This window comes from Crocodylus porosus, unplaced genomic scaffold, assembly GCF_001723895.1.
Source record: "Crocodylus porosus isolate Cpor-Errol unplaced genomic scaffold, CroPor_comp1, whole genome shotgun sequence".
Lineage (NCBI taxonomy): Eukaryota > Metazoa > Chordata > Crocodylia > Crocodylidae > Crocodylus > Crocodylus porosus.
Genome location: NW_017728886.1, coordinates 270,654,249 through 270,674,523, shown reverse-complemented (window position 1 = coordinate 270,674,523; position 20,275 = coordinate 270,654,249). Strand labels below are relative to the sequence as shown.

Sequence of the window (20,275 nt, the reverse complement as noted above, 5' to 3'; positions counted from 1 at the left end):
TTTTCTGTCTGTCCTCAGCAGGGAGCAGCTGGGGTGGGCACTGTGGGGAGCTGCATGTGGGGGCGCGGGAGCTGCCCCCCTTGCTCTGGGGAGGGAGTGGGGAGGAGAGGAGTGTGCGTTCCTGGGAGGAGACGGGAGCATATCCCTGCCCGGCCCGGCGTGGCGCGGCGCAGTCCCTGGTGCGGGAGGGGGATGCATGGGGCACTGGCGGTGGTCCCTGGCTGAGCAGTCCCTGCCTGATGGCCAGGGAGCCTCGAGCCCCACAGCCTGCCGGGAGCAGGGCTCTGGCCGCGCAGCCTCACACCCGCCGGTTCCCGCAGGTGAACCAGGGGAACATCCCCGGCATCCAGAGCACCTTCCTGGCCATGGACACGGAGGAGGGCGTGGAGGTGGTGTGGAATGAGCTGCTCTTCTGTGACAAGAAGGCGTTCAAGGCCCATGAGGTGAGTGGCTCCTGTCCCCATGGGGCAGAGCTGGCTGGGAAAGCCCCTTGCGCCCCCAGCGCTGGGGGCATCATCCTAGCTAATTCTCAGCATGGGCTCCCGGGCCGGGGTCTCAGCGATAGCCAAGCTCTTTTGCCAGCGCCTGCTGGGGCAGTTCGAGGACCCCGGGCATCCCTGCTTCCTGGGCCAGGCACCAAGCTGCTCTGGCTCCCTGCTCTCCCAGAGACCCTGTGCAGCCCCCGGGTGCTCTGTACCCTCGAGACAGCCCTGCGCCACCCTCCCCTGCTCCCCAAGACCCTCTGCCCTTGGCCTGCTGCAGTGGCTGTGAGATGCCCCTTGTCTGCCGTCCCCGCAGGAGAAGATCAAGACCATGTTCGAGCAGCTGGTGCTCGTCGACCACCCCAACATCGTGAAGCTGCACAAGTACTGGCTGGGCGCCAAGGACTCCAAGGCTCGGGTAAGGGCGGCTGGGGGTTGTGGGGAGGGGCGAGCCCAGGGGTGCCTGCCCTGAGGGGTGTCAGTGCTGGCCGGGGGGCCCCCAGGGCTCCAGTCCTTGATCCAGCTCCCGGGGCCGGGGGTGGCTGCACACAGGTGCAGATGGGGCCCTCCGCAGACTGTAGGGTGGGCAGCACTGTCCCGCTGATCCCTTGCGCCCGGCCTGCCAGGTGATCTTCATCACGGAGTACGTGTCCTCGGGGAGCCTGAAGCAGTTCCTGAAGAAAACCAAGAAGAATCATAAGGCCATGAACGCCCGGGTAAGACCCCCCTTCCTGCCCTCCCGGCAGAGGCTGGGGGCGGGTGCGCGTGGCATAGACGGGTGCAGTTGGTGCCAAGGGGAGGAAGCCCCCTCCATGGATCTGGGTGCAGACACCCTTGCAGGGACAAGCGTGGGGCCCTCGGCCCTGCTCCCCCCAGTGCTGGGCCAGACCAGAGACCAGCTTCCCCCACCGCCCGGCACAGGATGACCCCGATGCCTGGGCTCCCCCAGCCTGGGCCACAGCCCTCCCTGGCCAGGAGAGCTCTGGGGGGGACTCTGCTCCTGGCCGTGCTGGTAAACACCACTCTGCTGCGGGCGCCGTGCCAGGAGCCGCTCCGTGCAGGCAGCGTCAGGTTACAGGAGAGCCTGTTCCCTGCTCGCTCGTATGGGCAAGTCCTGGGTCCAGGGACAGACACAGCTTCAGAAGTGGGCATGTGGCCTTCAGCCTGCCAGCGCTCAGCACCGGGGCCTGTGGTGGGGCTTGACCGTGCCCTGGCGGGACTGGGCTCTCCCCCACTGGGGCAGTGGGGTCCCGGGTGCTGATCAGGCTCCTCCGTCCATGCGGACGCTCCCATCTCTCCCCAGGCCTGGAAGCGCTGGTGCACCCAGATCCTCTCGGCTCTCAGGTAAGCCCCTGCCCCGGGCTGCGACCCCCGCGCTGTCCCAGGCCAGGCCACAACCAGCTTAGTGGGGCCGGTCCTTTCCACAGCTTCCTGCATGCCTGCGACCCACCCATCATCCATGGCAACCTGACCAGCGACACCATCTTCATCCAGCACAACGGGCTCATCAAGATCGGGTCAGGTACTGCTGGGGCCAGGGCCGGGGCACTGGTGGGGGCAGCTGTCAGGGCAAGGAGGCTTCCCTGGCTGGGCTGCTATGGGAGGGTGAGGGAGGAGAGTGCCGGGCTGCAGCGGGGGTCTGCCGGGCTGAAGGGTAGGGGAGGGCAATGGCCCGGGTAGACTGGCTTATGAAGGTGCTCAGTGTGCCAGGGCTGGGGTCATCCTCTGTCCCCTCTCCCCCCCCACTGCACTGTGCCACACTGCGTCGCCTCTGGACCTGCCCCCGCTGCAGTCTGGCAACGGGTGTTTGCAAATGGTGAGTATCCCCCCGGCGGGCACTGTTCCCAGCCCCCTTGACTGTGGGGTGTCCGGGGTCCAGTTCCCCACAGCACGGGGACAGGCCTAGGCACCGTGGGCCTGGCATGGCTCGCAGCCTGGCCCCAGCCTGTGGGGCATGGGGGAATCCCCTTGAGGGAGGGGGCGCAGGGCTCTGCCAGCCCAGGCAGGCTGCACCTCTAGGAGCAAACGTAGAGGCGCCTTGAGCTGGCTGAGACTCACTGAGCCTGTGCCCGCCCACAGCCCTCCCTGACCACCTCCGCAGCCCCATCCGCACCGAGAGAGAGGAGCAGCGCAACATGCACTTCTTCCCCCCGGAGTATGGCCGTGAGTTCGAGTCCCGCGGGGGGTGGACATGGGTCCGGGGGCTGCGGGATACAATGGGGGGCAGGTCCACAGGGGAGGAAGGGGCAGGAGACGGCACAGAGCAGGGGAGCCGGCGGTGGCCTGGAGCCCTGTGTGGTGCGGTTTGGTTGCAGGAGAGGCCGACGGGACGGCTGTGGACATTTTCTCCTTTGGGATGTGCGCCCTGGAGGTAGGGAGCAAGAGGACCCTGCCGCAAACCAAGGTGTCCCCCTGCCCTTCCCTATCTCCCGACCCTGCGGGGACCCGGGGCCCACACCCCTGCAGGCGCCGTTCCCTGCCACGCCTTGCTGCGATGGGGAAGCTCCCGGCAGAGCGCAGCCCCTGCCAGGACAGCGTGGGAAGCCTGCCCCTGCCCCATGCCATCCTGAGGCTGCTCTCCTGTGAAGGCCCATCCAGCCCCACAGGCAGGCACGGCTGCTCCTGCACCCTCCGCCTGCAAGGCATGGGCCATCTGCCCTGCAGCCATGGGGGCAGCTGCTGCCCCAGGGCTTCCCACTGTCCTCTGTGGTCCGGGGGGAGACCAGACCTGAGCAGAGAGGTGTGCTGCACAGAGTCCGAGGACCCAGGAGACGGGGGTGAGATGGTCATGGCCACTGGGGCATGATGCCCTCATGCAGTGGGGAGAGGACGGCAGTGGGAACCCTGAGAGCATGTGGGCCCCAGCCCATCCCAGGGAGCTGGGCTGGGGGGCGGCAGGGACACAGCTGAGGTCTGCTCTTACCAGATGGCCGTGCTGGAGATCCAGAGCAACGGGGATGCCCGGGTCTCGGAGGAGGCGATCACTCGGGCCAGGCACTCCCTGGACGATCCCAACATGCGGGTGAGCAGAGCTCCAAGCCTGGCCAGGCAGCTCTGGGACTCAGCCTGTCACTGGGGTCCCATGGCTGCCCCAGCCTGTCCCTGGGGCCTTCGGCTGTGCAGGATCCCACCAGCAGCCTCTGCTGGTTGCAGCCCAGGGCAGGGGCTTACCTGAGAGCCGAGAGGATCTGGGTGCACCAGTGCTTCCAGGCCTGGGGAGCAGCATCGGGGGTATGCAGGGGCTGCTGGTCCGCGAGGCGTTGGAGGCAGGTCAGGTCTCTGCCTGCTCCAGAGTTGGTGGGGGTAGGACCTGAGACTGGCAGCAGAGCCCAGCGCATGGTGCCTGGAGCATGGCCTCTGGGCCTGCCTCTGCCACCACCAAGAAGCAGACAGGAGCTGGACCCGGTGTGTCTCTGGCCAGCGCTGGGCTCTCCCAGTTCCACCACCAGCCCCCAGGCTGGGGCTGCATACAGACCCACGCAGGCAGTGTCAGGCAGACCCGCCGCAGCACCCTCGTCCCCGCAGGCTCTCGCTGCCTCGTCGGGACGCACACAGGGAGTTTTGGAGCAGGAAGCCAGGCCATCCCCACGCACATGCTCCCCTGGGGATGCTGGCAGGCGTCACCAGCTGCACACACTGCATGTCCCAGGGATGCTGCTGTTGGAACGGCGCTGCGGAGCTGCCACGCATGGGCCCACTGTGCCGCTGTGGGGAGGCGGAGGCGGAGGCTGGGCAGGAGACGGGGCTGGCCATGGGGCTATGGCAGGGGAAGGCCTTTTGGGAGCAGCAGGTCCTGGGGACAAGGGATGCCAGAAGATGGTCCTTTGCACATCATGCCCCTGCCTCCGCCTGCCAGGAGTTCATCCTGTCGTGCCTGACCTTCAACCCGGACAAGCGGCCGACGGCCCATAACCTGCTCTTCCACCGGGTGCTCTTCGAGGTCCATTCCCTCAAGCTACTGGCTGCGCACTGCTTCATCAACAACCAGTGTGAGTGGTGGGGGCACGGCAGGGGCGAGTGGGCCCAGTCTGCCCCAGAGCAGGGGTGAGGGCCAGGCACCGGGCCCCCTGTGCTGCCGGAGCTCCCAGCTCAGTGCCGCTCCCTTGGCCTTGCTGTAGACCTGATGCCAGAGAATGTGGTGGAGGAGAAGACAAAGGAGCTGGATCTGAACATGGTGATGGCAGAGATCCGACGCGAGGGGCAGCCCTCAGTGCAGTGGAGGTGAGAGCCGGGGAGGGGCCATCCCGGGGGGTGTGGGGTGGACAGGGACTAGGAGCCTCCATCACCCACCCAGGGAGCTGGCTGCTCCCAGTCTCCCGGCCCCGTCACCCTTGCTCTGTGCTGTGCCCCACGACGGCCCCTTCCTGCCCCCTCAGGTACTCGGAGGTCTCCTTCCTGGAGCTTGACAAGTTCCTGGAGGACGTCAGGTGAGAGCGGGGGCTGCGGGTGTCTCTGGGCTCTGAGCCAGTTCCCGATCTGCCCCTGCACCTTTCCTGAGCTGCTGCCTTGCCCTTGGTGGAGCTCTGGCCCCAGGCTGCAGTCAGAGGTGTCCAGGGAGCGGAGGGACTGCCCCAGCCCTGACCCTGGCCCAACTGCCCTGCCTGGGCTGGCGTCGGGCCCTCCTCACCTGTTTGCATCTGTGTCAGGAACGGGATCTATCCCCTGATGAACTTCGCTGTGACAAGACCCCTGGCACTCCCGCGGGCGCTGTCCCAACCCCAGGAGGACCCCCAGAAAACCAAGACTCCTACCCCTGAGCCCTTTGATGTGGAGACGAGGAAGGTAAGGACGGGGCAGCAGCCCTTGCTGCTGCTGGGGGTGGGGTCATCCTCACGCCCTCGCCCTGGGGACCGACTGCTCTCCCCCTGGCCTCTTGGGGCTCCCCTCGGGGCAGGGTGGAGGCAGCCCGTCCTCAGCCCAGACCCAGCCTGGTTCTGGCTCCATGGCTCCGGCTCGTTTCCCAGCAGGTCTATGGGCAGCACCGGGGCCGAGAGTCTGTTGCACCTGGAGGCTGGGGTGCGGCTCATGCCGGAAGGGCTGCAGGGCGGCTCTGATCCTCGCTTGGCTCCAATGGTATAGCAGCATCCCGAGACCACTGCTGTGCTCGGGCCCCTTCGTGCTGGGTGTGCACAGAGGGCGAGAGACAGCCCAGCCCAGGCAACAGAACCAGAGTGTGGGGACAGTCGTGGTGGGGGGGTGGATGGAGGGCGCCTGGCGGTGCGGAGTCACAGACCCTCACCACTTGTTTCTCGGAGTTGCTAGAGTTAGTGCCACAAGGGACTGCTAGGTGTCTGACCCCTCGTCACCTTGGGGCTTGGTCCTTGGGTCCCTCCAGTGCATCTAACATCCCTCGCTGCAGCAGGTCGCTGACGGCCATTGTCCCCTGCTTCCCCTTGTTGCTGCACAACTGACCTCCCTGCCCTGCATGGCTTTAGCAACAGGTCAGACCAGGGCCTGTCTGGGATGGTTTGGATAGGGGTGGCCCTGCCTCAGGCTGGGGACTGCAGTAGCAGTGACCTCTGGGGTCCTTTCCAGCCCCACTGCGCTGTGCTATGAGCAGCGGCTACCCCATGGGGAAAAATCGTGCCATCCTCCACTTGAATTGGTCTGGATCCTGCTTCCGGTCACTGGTTTCCATTTCTCCGCTCTCTCCTGGTTCCAAAACCCTTCCGTATCCGACGCTTCCTGTCCACGAAGGTGCTTCTATGCTATAAACCAATCACCCCCTCTCCTTCCGGATGATCATAGAATCAGAGAAGTAGGGTTGGAAGGGACCTTGTAGATCTTCAAGTCCGACCCCCCCGTCTGGGTGGGAGAAAAGACTGGACTCAAATGAGTCCAGCCAGGTAGTCATCAAGCCTCTTCTTACAGACCCCCGGGGTAGGAGCGAGTACCACTTCCCTTGGAAGCTGGTTCCAGATCCTAGCTGCCCTGACCATAAGAACTACTTCATGGATGTCTAATCTAAACCTCCTCTCCAACAACTTGTGGCTGTTATTCCTTGTCATGCCGGGGGGGTGCTCGGGAAAACAGTGTCTGCCCTAAACCCTTCTGGTCCCCCCTAGTGAGTTTATAGACCGTCACCAGGTCCCCCCTCAGCCTTCTCTTGTGAAGGATGAACAGGTTTAGGTCCCGCAGTCTTTCAGTGTAGGGTCTGCCCTGTAGTCCCCGGATCACGTGGGTGGCCCTCCTCTGGACCCTTTCAATGTTGTCCACAACCATCCTGAAATGGGGTGCACAGAACTGGACACAGTACTCCAGCTGTGGCCCGACCAGCGTCGCATACAGGGGGAGGATCACCTCCCTGGCTCTACTTGAGATGCACCTTGGATGCACGACAAGGTCCGGTTAGCCCTGCCAACCCTGACCTCGTGTTGTTGGCCCGTGTTCATCTTGGAGTCAATAATGACTCCAAGATCCCTTTCTGCCTCCGTGCTCTCAAGAAGGCAGTTTCCCATTCTATAAGTGTGCTGCTGGTTTCTACTGCCTAAGTGCAGCACCCTGCACTTGTCAGTGTTGAAATGCATCCTGTTTATGTCAGCCCACTCTTGTAACCTATCCAGGTCTTGTTGCAGTCTTTCCCGCCCTGCTAGCGTGCTCACCTCACCCCAAATTTTGGTATCATCAGCAAATTTAAACAGGTTGCAATTCACCCCGTCGTCCAAATCGCTGATGAAGAAATTGAACAGTGCAGGCCCCAGGACTGAGCCCTGGGGGACTCCGCTGCCCACTTCCCCCCAGGTCGAATATGACCCATCCACCACCACCCTCTGAGTCCGACCCTTCAGCCAGTCTGCAATTCATCTGACTGTGTAGGCATCAATACCACAGTTGCCTAGTTTTTTAATGAGGATGGGGTGGGAGACTGTGTCAACCTAGAGACTCGGCTTTTTCCATCCCTCTTTTGAAAGCAAGTGACTTGGAGAAGGGCACGTTGTGCCCAAAGCTTGTCTGATGTCTCTCCCAACTCTGTGTTGGTCCAAGAAAAGATACCACCAAAAAAACCCTTGTTTCTTCCACATTTTCTGGATCATTGCAGCACCAATGCTCTGGCCTCGCTCTCTCTCCGGGGTGTCTTCCCCAGCCCTCAGACCACTTCTGTGGCTCTCTTTTGCCTGCCTCCTAGTTTTTAACAATGTCACAAGTAGATAAGACAACCTTCCTCTTCCTGCTTGCTGCTGCCATGCAAATAATCGTAGAAGTGCAGAGCTTGTGCTTAGCTGCATGTCCGATGTGACCCCTAGCTCCTCTCGGCCCTGGCTCTGCAGGAGACTGCCCTCTGCTCTGGAGTCCAGCTGGAACAGCTGGCTCCCAGGCCCCTAATCTTGCTTTTGGGGAGGGCTCGTCTTACCAAGAGATTCTGGTTTCTCTGTACCACTGCCCTGTCCTCCTCCTCTCTCCCAGCATCCTTGCAGGCATTATCTGAATCCTGCTGAATCTGAGCAATGCAGAGCCATGATGGGCCCAGCACCCGGCCCTGCAGAACCCCCCAAAAATGCTGCCTTGCAGGGATGATTCCCTGCTGGCAGCTGCTTATGGAGCCCCGGCATGTAGCCAGGTCTTAATGCATTTGACTTGTGCTGTATCAATAGTTTATGCAGCTCATTTGTACTGTGACTATTCCGTGATATCAAGTCTGACACGAGGTCTAAGTACCTTTATTTCCAGGAGGGCTGGCCAGCTTCTTAGTGGATGGGGGCTGTGTCGATGGGTCCACACCAGCATGGGCCACAAGTCCCCCAGGTGCTCCCCTGCTGCACTGAGCATGCTGGTGCTCCCTACCCCTGTGGCACCATGCACATGGGTGCATGAGTGCAGGTGCCCCAGCTCCACCCTCAGCTGCCATGAGGGGGCCATGAGCTCCCCCAGCACTGTGGGCTGCGTCATGCCCCTCCTCCCACCCCCTGTGGCTGGGCAGGAAGCAGAAGCTGGGGTGGGGGGAGCCAAGAGCCTCCAGCTGTTGCAGCTGCAGCCAGAACGATGTGGGGAGCCGCACTGGGAGGGAGCCAGGAGTCTCAAACTAACCCCTCATGGACCAGCTGGACAGCCCCGATCTGCCCGGGTGCCTTTGTCAGCCAAACAAGCGTCTTGTTGAAGGGTGGCAGGAGATGTCTTTGGCAAGACCCATTTCCAAGGAGCCAGCTGCTTTAACTGGTTAGTCATTGCATTCCTATTATTTGAATTCTACATTATGGCCACGTAGTCCTGTAGGAGCTTTTCCAGTGTCTCGCCTGCTTCACTGGTGTATAAATGCCGAGGATGTCCTGCTTATCCTTTCTGAATCTTGGCGTGACATTATCGTTCTTCCAGTCATCTGGAATAGTGGTGGTATTCCAAGATGTGTCCCAGCCAAAATCGGGACTGCTTTAAAAGGAGGGAATGGAGGAAGAGATGCCAGTTGAGATAAGGTAGAACTTCTGTAATGTAGAAAATTGGTAACGGAAGTCAGAGGTATCGGGGCGGGGGGCAGGAATGCCGTCGCTGACGTGTCCCAAGTGAACTGTGTTCAGAGGTCTCTAGACTGCTGATCCTCCTGCTTCATAGGTGTGTAGCTCGAGGTCCAGGATCATGTTAGAAAAGCCTTATAACACAACTCCCTCCTGCTCCTGCCTCTAAGCCAGCTGGTGACAGGCACGGCTGGGACAGGGCACCAGACTTGCTGCTCAGTGGAGCCCAGTCTAAGGGTCAGATGTCAGTGTGGTACAGACGTGGCTGCAGTTGTGGATTCTCAGGATGAGCAGGTGGAACGGGACTGCTCTGGGGCACCTACTGCCACTCAGTCAGGCCTGGGGATGAGGATGGAGATGGGGATGGGGTGGCTGGGGTGGTAGGGCATCCATCAGAGCAACGTGGTCATGCAGCGTGACCAGGGACAGGCAAAGCAGAAGGAGGGGAGATGAGTGTGTCCTGGACTGTGATGATGTGCCCTTGGTGTCTCTTAGGTGGTGCAGATGCAGTGCAACATGGAGCTGAACGAAGACAAGAGTCAGTGGCATGTAAGTGAGCAGCGTCAGCTCTGTGCTGCCCACTCCAGGCTGCAACAGGACTTACAGCAGTAGCACCCCGTGGCCTGAGGAGGTTTGGGCCCATCCTGCCTTGTGCTGGGCAGACATAGTGCCAGGGAGTCCACCCCGGCAGTGTGGCCCAGGCAGCTCCCCATCTGGTGGGCAAGTGGCTCTCTGAGGCAGTGGGGGAGACAGTCCCACAGATGAGTGTTTCCCAGACAGAGGTATTTGCTCTTGGCTTTGCTTCAGTGTGAATAAATCCAGCACTGATTTTCCCCAGTGGCCTCTCAGCCTAGCTTCCGGCCGTAGGCTGTCTCGGAGCGAACAAGGCAGCAGCTCCCCATGTCCGCTCCACCTCCAAGCTCCCTGCTCTTGCTGCTCAGGCCCTGCACGCACCCAGCCCCAGCAGGGAATGGCTCTGCTCCTGGGTTGCTGGTTCATGTCCTGGTATTTTGGGGGTGCTGACAGCACAGATCGGCGTGAGGAGTCTCCCCCGGAAGGAGGAGGCCGTGTCCATGTCCTGACCGAGGTTTGAGGCACTCTTGTCATTGCAGACAGGCAGTGCTAGGACATTTCCCAGCCAAACTGACATTCTCCGGGGGCTCCTTGGTGCGTCTCTGCCTGGTCCTTTATCCCTGAGGTCTCGCTGGAGAGGGCGATCCTGGGGCTCACAGCCAGGGCTTCACATGTGTGCATGTGTGTCTCTCTGACCTCACCTGTCTCCATTTTAGCAGCTGTATTTCAGCTGTGGGTGAGGAAGGGAACAGTTCCACTCTGATGTTCACGCTCAGCCTGGCACAGGGCACAGCTCGTGTACCCCCAGCCGCCGGCACGGCCCAAGCACCCGCGCCGTCCTCTAACACGCACCCTCTCCCGCCCACAGCTCACGCTCCTACTGGTCCTGGAAGACAAGCTGCACCGGCATCTGAGCTACGACCTGCTGCCAAGTAGGTGCATTCGTGAGCATCCTCCCTTGATCGGGTGCGGGGGGCACTGCGGCCCATGGGCTGGATCCTGCCCAGTCCTGGAAGGACATGGCCTGTGCTCCAGTGAGCTCTTGGTCTGCTCCCAGGCTGCTCCTCCTTCCATCTCTGTGGGAGGGGGTAGGCTGCATCCCAGCACCCAGGTGGCAGGCACTGGACACAGCGTGAGTGGGGAGGGAAAGCAGGCGCCTGTAGGCTCCCTAGGGAGCTGGGTCACCATGGCCCAGCCTCCATGACTCCTCTCAAAGCTGCTGGTCCCTCCTGAGACCATGGCCGCAGCTACGCTGAAAGGAAAGAGGCTGTGAGCGAGTGGTGAGCTGTGCTTCTGCAGCACGAATGCTTATGGGAGGTGGCAAAGCCCACAGCCAGACGCCCCACTTTGGCTCCCGTGATGGGAGCTTGTCCACAGCCTGTGCCTCAGTCTGGGCTGGAGCCAACGGGATGTTTCTCAGCCTCCTGAAGTCTCAGATGAAGTGTAGTGGCTTCTCAATCTGGCAGGGGAAATACCACGTATCTGTGTCCATGAAGGCAGTTTTCCTGAACCACACCACAGGAGCACTGCTCTTCTGGCGTGGTTCAGTACCCGCCAAGGTGCAGCTGTTGTAAGTCCAGTTTATGGAAATGGGAGTCTCCCCTCTTGCTTGCTCCTAGGGCCTTATGGCTAAGGGCAAGCAAAACTCGGGGGCATCCGAACCCCAAGCCTCCGGGTTTGGGCCTGCAAGTAGGATGCCTACCAAAGGTTTTGGAAACATCTGAAGCCCCAGGTACGGCTGGAGGATGTTTGCCAGTAATGGTTCTGGACTCTTGGATTTGGAATCAGTTTGGGCTAATTTGGCCTTGGATACAAATTTTTTGAAAAATGGGCCGTTTCTTCAAGGGTGGTCTGCCGGGACTGCCCCACTCTGCCCGTGGGGCGGGATCGCATGAAGTTCATTTTCCCCCCAGGGCTCAGGTGAGCACTCGCCTGCAGATGCTGTCCCTGCCCTGTGGTTGGCCGGGCTGTCCCAGGGCCACTTGGCAGCACCTGCCCCGAGACAAGCGGCTCTGGCAGAAGCTTCCAGCTGCGCTGCGCCCCAGGGAGGTGCATGAGATGTCCTGGACGGAGGGGTGGGGGACATGAAAGTCACTTTTTCTTGTCTCACCTCATCCCTTTTTCCGCAGCTGATAATTCCAAGGATTTGGCCATGGAGCTGGTGCACTATGGGTTCATCCATGAGGTGAGCTGCCTTTACAGCCTTGGCCATGCCCCCTCTGCCGGGATAGCAGCACGAGGTCCTGTGGCTGCCCTGCATCCCTGACCCCAAGGCTCTGAGTGCTGGAGAAGGGGGAAGAGCTTGGGCTGGAGACTCTGCTTCAGCAGACTCCCCCTTACATGGCTCTGACCTGGGCACAACATCAGGGGCACCAAGTGCAGCTGGGCTCTGAGGCCTGAATGCCAAGGAGTTGCATGGGCAGAGAGACCAGGCAGCCTCCTGCCTCCCACTGACACTGGCCTGGGGGGTGGGAGATTTGGGTGCAAGGCCCCACACCCATCTCCCACGTCTCTGAGGTGCCGAAGCCACCTGGGTCTGGGTTAGGCAGGGCTGAGGTGTTCCACCTGCCTCAACAGGAGTGCCAGTCGGACTGCATAGCCCAGTGAGGGGGGTGGGTGGTGCTGGCTCCCAGGGCTGCCTGCATATGTTGCCCAATGACTGTGCAATGCAGCCACATTGGCTGCACTGGGCGCTGCCCCCTGCTCGCCGGCTGCAGCACTAGGACTAGCACTAGGTCTGTGGCACCAGGTACAGCGTGGGCTCGTAGCATTTGCTGCTGACACAGGTTTGGGGCATCAACAGGCCAGAGGAGGATCAGGATATCGCACAGGAAGAGGTCCTAGAGGACCAAAGGGAGGGACAGGGGTGCAGTGTAATGCTACAGACTGGAAGGCCAAGGACATAGGGAACAGCAGCAAGTTCCTGCTGCCAGCTGCAGAGCGTAAATTGGAAACAGCTGGGGCGAAGGACCTAGGGGCTGCTTGAGCTGAGGGTAACTACGGCCCCCAAGTGCTACAGCTGCGAGAAACACAAACCTCCCCTAGGCGGTGGCAGGCAGGGAAGCATGAATTCTGTCGTGCATGGCCGTGGTGCGAACTGCTCTGGACACCTCGTGCCATTCTGCCCCCCTTCAAGAGAAGCACTGAAATGGGGCAGTGCAGCAGCAGGGGCTGGGCTGACCCAGGGGCCCTCATGGGTCCCTCTCCCTAACTGCAGTTCTGAGCTGCCTTTGTCCAGTCTGTGCCAGGCAGCTGCTCCAGCCCTCCCCTTTCTCCTTCAGTCCCTTCCTGTCAGCTCCACTCCGTACCCACCCCCTGGGGTCAACCCCCACTCAGTCCCCCTTCCCTTCCCTCTCCCATCCATCAGCGTGATTCTGTCCTGAGTAAACCCACCCATAACCTTCACCAAGCCATGCACCAAATGTGTTGTTTCTGCCATTGAGCTGTTTGCCCTTTTCACGTTACCCCCTCATCCCTGCAGACACGTCTGACCTGGCCCTGCCTCAGCTGTGAGCTCTGTGGGGCAGGGACTGCTGCTACCATGGTTTTGCAGCACCTGGCCAACGGGACCCTGTTCTTGGCTCTCCCCCAAGGACTACCATGACCAACACCATCAATAATACATCCTTAGTCATGCTTGCAAAGTCTCCCCCTGCCTTGGTGAGATGGCAGACATGAGTTTTTGGCTTGGTCAGGCACTGAGTAGGGGAGCACAGGGGAGGTCCCCCATGCAGAACCAACTAACCGTGCTTGTTCCTGTCTCCTAGGATGACTGCGAGAAGCTGGCCAACTTCCTGGAGAGCACGTTCCACAAGTACTGGTCTGCTCCCTTGTGAGTCGCCTCACAGAGGTCCGGGTCAGAGAGGGGCCTGCACAGGAGGAGATGAGAAGTGTGCTTGGCTGGAAGGAACTGTGAGGGTCCCGACCAAACTCCCCCCTGCAGAATCAACCTGGCCATTCATTCTCGGCTGTGTGTCTACAGCCTGTGCGAGGGATACATCCTGCCCTGGTTCGGAAAGACAACGGCAAGAGGAGGAAAGATCAGTGAACAGGAGTGATGACGCCTGTATCACTGGAACTAGGAATGGGCATGACTGCACCCTCCAGTCGCCACCTGATGCAAGTGAGGGAGAGTAGGTGGTGTATGTGTGACACCTGCAGCTGGGGCATGGAAGATGTCTCCCCTTCTGTTCCTCCTGCGGCATGTGGGCCACTGGCCTGCAACAGGGGGGATCTGAGCTGTGGACTGGTCAGGTTAAAAAATGCAGATAGGTGTGAGCTGTGCATCCAGCGTGGTGCCGCCCTGCCCTGCCACGTCCCTCTGCCTGGCTGTGCCCTGCTGCCCTCTCTGCTATGCTGCCAACTCCGTGTGTTGTGCCAACTGCCTGTGTGCTGTCAGCTTCCCGTGTTGCTGTGGCCGCATTGCACTGTGCTATCGACTCCCCGTGCTGCGCTGGCTGCCTGCATGCTGCCAGCTTCCCGCACTGCTGCGGGAAGCTGCATCCTCTCGCTGCATCCTGCTGTGCTGGCTTTCCATCCAAGCTGCTTTGCGGAGATATTCTGGCCAAGCCTGGCCAGCTGTGTTGCATGTGCAGACTCGCAACCACTGCCAAATCCATAGGTCTATGGAAAGGAGCACACCTGACCAAGTGACGTGTGGTGTCTGTGGATTAACTACCGTCCGTCATCACCATTACATGGAGAAGCTGCAATGTAGCTTCTCTTGGGCCCAGCTGGCTGGGCAGGAAAGACAGGTAAAAGGGGGAAGAGGAGGGCTGGGTGGTAAAATGCTCCAGCTGTTTGGTCCTGGTGGTCTTTGAATGTTTCCTCTTGTGCCATGGCAAGCCTGTGCTTGACTCTGCAAGCTGACAACTTCGTGTCGCAGCTGCTTCCTTTTCCTGATGGCTCATGCTCAGCTTTCTCAACTCCATCTCCCTGGCTGACATGTATCACCAACAAGTTCCAGCTTGATTTCTCCAGTGGCTTTTCCTCCCAGTGACCATGTTGTACTGTATAGTGGCAAATCCATTACCTAACCTCTTCACAATGCTGGAAGCATGGGTTGGGCCAGATAGACACGGGGGACAGCCTAAGGTTTAGGAATGAAGCACCACTGTATGGAAGCTTTTCAGCTGGTACGCACCACAGCAGACCGTCAGCTCAGCCTCAAGGCTTAGGGATTTCCCCAACTCTTCCCCCTAAAATATTTTTTCATGGGAAAAGTCTCACTAAAAACCCAGTGCCAAAGAACCCCAAATGTGTCATGAAGCGAAACACAAACTGCAGTTTGCTTCAGCGCTGCGAGCTGACAGATTGTTCTGTACGCACAGAAAGGTGCACCCTGCCAACGAAGGAGAGCTGCAGAGCACAACACAGCGACTAGCACCAGCCTACGAACCGGAGGCTTGTCACGCTGAGCCTGTGCTGTAAGGCACAAACGGGTTTTGTGATGTATTTGCTTTCTCCGTGCCCAGCTAGACAAAACCAAGCCATGAGCCTACCCACTGTGTCCAGCACACACACGAAGTTGATGGTGAGCTCACTGGTTGATTAAAAATCAGTGCAATTCAGAATGCCATGACTCGACTGCCACAGCTTTTTAACTCCTTGATTCAATAAACAGCGACACAGTCTCTTCTGCAAAGACAGACTGGAGGCAGAGATCTGAACCTTTAACTATTACAACATATGGTTTAGCCTCTTCTTAATGATCAACCTTCATTGGATCAACCTATGCCATGGTGTTTATTTTGGGAGAAGTCAGGGAGGGCAGGTAATGGAAAGTTCCACAAAGCCCTCTGAGGCTTGTTTTCAGGTTTGCCTCATTGTTGTTTCACTTGTTAATTAGATCAAACCAGGTTTCCACAGAGGCCACCACATTTCCTCTGCAGCTTGTAGCTGCCAAGTCCTTCTGAAGCCCCTTTCAGTTGCTTTGGTAAGGCAGGTGCCACTGTCAAATCGGTTGTGTAAGGTGTGTGTGAATTATCAGAAACTTTATGGCCGGAGGCACCTTTATAGTCATCTGGTCATGGACTGTCTCCTGCCCACAGCCTGCAGTGAAGCTTTAGCAAAACTTTTAAAAAGACACATCTTGATGTAAAGATTCTAGGTAAAAAGAAGTCAATTGCATCACTAGGTAAATTGTTCCAATGGTCAGTTACCTTCACTCTAAAAATATAAAGTGCCTTATTTCCTCTTGAATTTATCTAGCTTCAACTCCCAACCACTGGATCTTATTATGCCTTTGCCTGCCAAATTAAAGAGTCATCTGAAATCTCCCCACTGTACAGGCACCTATGCACCGATTAAGTCACTTCTCTGTCCTCTCTTTTTAGACTCAGTTAAACTGAACTTATTAAATCTTTTGCTGTCAGGCCAGGTTTCCAGACACTGAATCATTTGCATGGCTCTAATCTGAATTCTTTCCAGCATCCCTCTTGTCAACATCATTTCTGAAGGGTGGACACTGGGGTGAGATGTCATATTCCTGCAGCACTGGAACAACAGTGCTTCATACTGATGCATCACCCCCTTCCTACTCTTTAATATGCCCCAGCTTATACATCCAAGAGCCTGTCCCCTGCATCGCTGCAGCATACTGGGGTTGTTCTGCTGGTTTGCTAAAGTGGTGCTAGGACCTCTGCAGTGACAGTGAATCCCAAGACACAGTCCCACATCTAGGTGTGACCCAGCTGTCTGATGATGCATTTTCCTGTGTTAAAATTCCTGTTCAAGGAAGTTCAACTGTTCTTGCATCAAGAGCATCCGGGAAAGCTAGGGGGATGCATTGGGGTGTTAGGGATCTGTCCCACTGCACAAATGTGGGGCTGCCATATGGTTCCATAGAGTGCAACTAGTTATAAATCGGAACAGCTCTGGCTCCTCTACCTTGTTTCAGGGCAGGAACCATTTCAGGCGGAGAAGCAGGAAGCCAGCTCTCTGAGTATCCTTGATTCTCTTGCACCAGGTGACTGGTGGAGAATAGAGCCTGGCCCCATATTTTTAGCATTAACAAGCTTACAGCTTTCTTACCAAGTCTTTGCCTTAGGGCTGCTCTTCATGGTTCATCAGGATCGATCCTTGCCATTTCTGGATGTCTAGGAGACTCCTCCTGGATGAAGCTAATGTTGAAGAGCTACCAGGAGGCCTGGAAGAGGCACCTTGGAGCACATGTGTACTGCCCCTGTAGCGATACTGAGACCTCTGCCAAGAAGCAAGCCCTGTTGCGTGCTGAAAAACATATACTTGCTTTTTGGCAGGTGTCCAGAGAGCTGTACCGCAGGTGGAGCCTTCGGAGTGGGCTGCGCAGCCCTGAATCGCTCTAATGGGGAGCACAACGCATTTTTGAGCGTGCAGTGCATGTGGACAGGGGCGAGTAAGGGGAGCTTGGCATCACTGCGGAGATGCTACAAACGTAACCTAAGGGCAATGACATGAAAGCATTTCCTTTCTCGGATCAGACTCCCCGGTTTTCTGTCCTTCCACTCTGACACTCAACTGCAACTGGAAGAAAGCAAAGAAAAGCTATTTTCTTTTATTTTGAAGTAATCATAAATCCTTCTCTCTTGTTGTTTAATGATGCTAAAAGATGTTTACATTTTGTTATAGAGGAAAATATCTTTGGTTATTATTGAAGTCCATTTAGCTCTTGGTTTCCCACTCGATTTTCAACTTCAGGCACATTTTGTGTTACACAAATTCATCATGAAGTTTGGTAATCACTAAATACTAATAATTTATTTACCTTATTGATCAGCAGCTTTTGCATTAACTAGTTAGATGACAAATCCATTCATGGAAAATCAACAGCATAAAGCCAGAATACCAAGAAATAAGATGAGCTGTCCTGCTTTTGATACAGATGTGTTATTGACTGTCCTGCCTGCTTTTCAGAATATTTTAGAGCCTCACCACTACTGCTGTAATTCTATCTACTTCCTTCTCTTTGATCTCCAGCAACAATGGATTCCAACTGTGCCCTCCTCTGTCATCACTTTCAGGATTCCCGATAAGCTTCACAAGAATTTAGATATGCTTGTCACTTCCCTTTTTATTTTATTTTTTAAATTAACTAGTATTTTTATTCACAGCTTGCAATTAGGACTTAACTTCAAAACATGTAAAACATTAACTTAGCTTGATAATTCAGAAATCTCAGAAGTAAAAAAAATCTATATTATTGACTTCAGAAAAAATCAGTCTCCCCAAACGCACTGCTCTGGTGCTGTGCTCTGCACAAAGATGGTTATCTGTGCTAGTCTGAAGACAAACAGAAGTAGGAGGGCAGGATGGTATCTTTGAGGTGAACGGGTTCAGAGAGGCATGACCCTTTGTAGGCAGTGTCCTACTTTATTAGGTGCTATGCACTGTGCGCTGGCTTCCCATGAGTACGGCCCAAGGACTCAGTCCTGCAGTTCCATGCCTGCTCTTTTTACTGGCCCTAGCAATCTGAGACTCTGATGTCTGGCAGCAGTGAGGTGTCTCCAGGACAAGGTACCTGTTGAGCAGCAGAAGGCTCATGAGCACAAGGCAGACTTCATGGAAGCTTGTCTGGGGGCATAATAACGCACCCACCCTGTATTTGGGATTAAGCGCAAATCTACTGAGCCTCACTTTCCTTCAGTAAATTCTTCACAATCCACTGCAAAAATCCAAGCTACTTCTCTTCCAAATGAGGCAGAAAGAGTTATTTCTATTTATAATCACTTGGAAAAGACATAATTAGCACCTACAGAAGTAAAAATCATCTGTGTCTTCAAGCTGTGCTATTCCCTTGCAATCATAATATTGTTACATGCTCTAGATCCTACATATTTCTCTGTGAAGTCCCAAGGAAATCAAAACCACTCCACTTATCCCAGTAGAGTTGTTTTAGAGATGACTGCGGCATGCGCAGAACTTTGTGCAGCAGGAAGTGCCGACTCTCACAGGCTCTCTGCAGGGTGTGTAACATTTTGTTCTGCATCCAACCACGGGCTCCATCTAAGCAACCCAGATGGAGACTGGGACCCTTTGCACCTCATTCCCCAGAGTACACGCAGCTGACAGGAACCCCCACTGCAGCCACCTGCAGCCTGTCAAAATGCTAAAGCCAACACTGAGTGATGAAGCTTATCTTGGAGCAGAACATGTAGCAAAAACCTCTGTGCAGAGTTCAAACTGAATTATTTGCACTGCGGAGGATACAGATCCTGCCACCACTTTTTTCTCAGGGCTTTGTCCAAGTGGTGTGGACCCCTCTGAAAGAGAAGACCTCCATCTAGGTTTGATCACTTGAGCCCAGCCCACTCCGTAGCGTGATGCCATTCTCCTACCCCCAGGCCTGCATGCAGCTTCCCCCCCTGGCTTTTGACATAAAGTCTCTAGTTCTCCCTCACTTTTTTTTCTGCTAAGCATCACAGTAGCAGTAAGCAGGGCAGAGCCACCAGACAGGACAAGGACAAGGGGAGAGGATAGCATGCACAGTGGGCTCTGCACCCTCCATGCACCGTGACACAGCTCAAGGTGCTGTATTCCACATGGGGGTGGGAGGGCTGGAGGTGAGAAACCCGAAACAACTATCTGGAGGGTGGGCATAAGGGCATAGGCTCCAGCACAGATTGCAAGGGCGACTCAAGGTCCTGTGGGGTCTGGGTGTGGGCAGTCCACACACCACATGAAATGATGTCTTGCTCATCTCTATATTCTGTGAATGTGTCAATAAAGTAGTTGGTATGAGAGAACTGACATGCAGTAACTCATTTGGGCTCCCACTTCAGCTGTGACCTGGCAAGAGCGGGGAGTAGCAGGGGGCAAGTACACTAGGGTCCTAGAAGATGGCACTGGAGAAGAAGGATCCATGGACAGGCTGGAAATACTGACAGAGAGGAGAAGACCTGGGAACAGGAGTGACATGAAGATGAGCAAAGCGGGCACTGGGAAGTGAATGAACGCCGGTGTTGCCTTCTCAGGTGGTCGTCTCGGAGCGGTGGCCTTGGGCACCGGGAAGTAAATGAACGCAGTTGCTGCGGTCTCGGGTGGTGGTCTTGGGTGCTGAGAAGCGAGCAAACACCATTGCTGCAGTCGGGTGGTCATCTCGGAGTGGTGGTCTCGGGTGCTGGTAAGTGAGCAAAAGCTGTTCAGTCTCAGGTGCGGGGAAGTGAGTGAACACCATTGCTGCAGTTGGGTGGTCGCCTCGCAGTGGCGGTCTTGAGCGCGGGGAAGCAAGTGAGCGCTGTTGCTGCAGTCTCAGATGGTCACCTGGGAGCGGTGGTCTTGGGGGTGGGGAAGCAGGCAAATGCCGGTGCTGCGGTCTCGGGTGGTCGTCATGGAGCGGCGGTCTTGAGCGCTGTTGCTGCAGTCTCAGATGGTCACCTGGGAGCTGTGGTCTTGGGGGTGGGGAAGCGGGCAAATGCCGGTGCTGCGGTCTCGGGTGGTTGTCATGGAGCGGCGGTCTTGAGCGCGGGGAAGCAAGTGAACGCTGTTGCTGCAGTCTCAGATGGTCACCTGGGAGCGGTGGTCTTGGGGGTGGGGAAGCGGGCAAATGCCGGTGCTGTGGTCTCGGGTGGTCGTCATGGAGCGGTGGTCTTGGGCGCGGGGAAGCGAGCAAATGCATGCAGCGGAGCAGGGTGGGCAGAACCTCCAGGCCCCCTTGCACCACATCATGGCTGTCGTTTGTGGTGCAGGCAAGTCTCGCTCCTCGGTTTGGAGCTTGAGGTGAGGTGACCATCACCCCCCGGCACGGACGGGTGCCACACCTGCCCCGGGAAGGCAGGAGTGCGGCCGCCAGCATCC

The 20,275-nt window shown here is 57.4% G+C and overlaps 1 protein-coding gene across 1 annotated transcript; it reads left to right on the top strand.

Annotated features, from left to right (window-relative positions):
* The first annotated feature begins 224 nt into the window (after window positions 1-224).
* Window positions 225-14,479, top strand: NRBP2 (nuclear receptor binding protein 2). Its single transcript, XM_019553903.1, has 18 exons — window positions 225-443; window positions 799-900; window positions 1,109-1,198; window positions 1,786-1,826; window positions 1,910-2,004; window positions 2,275-2,298; window positions 2,562-2,645; window positions 2,798-2,853; window positions 3,409-3,504; window positions 4,339-4,471; window positions 4,601-4,703; window positions 4,859-4,909; window positions 5,129-5,264; window positions 9,425-9,478; window positions 10,371-10,434; window positions 11,632-11,687; window positions 13,270-13,334; window positions 13,485-14,479. Exons 1-18 carry the CDS (start codon window positions 240-242, stop codon window positions 13,558-13,560), a joined length of 1,530 nt encoding a protein of 509 aa, XP_019409448.1. The 5' UTR covers window positions 225-239; the 3' UTR covers window positions 13,561-14,479.
* Window positions 14,480-20,275: the final 5,796 nt, after the last annotated feature.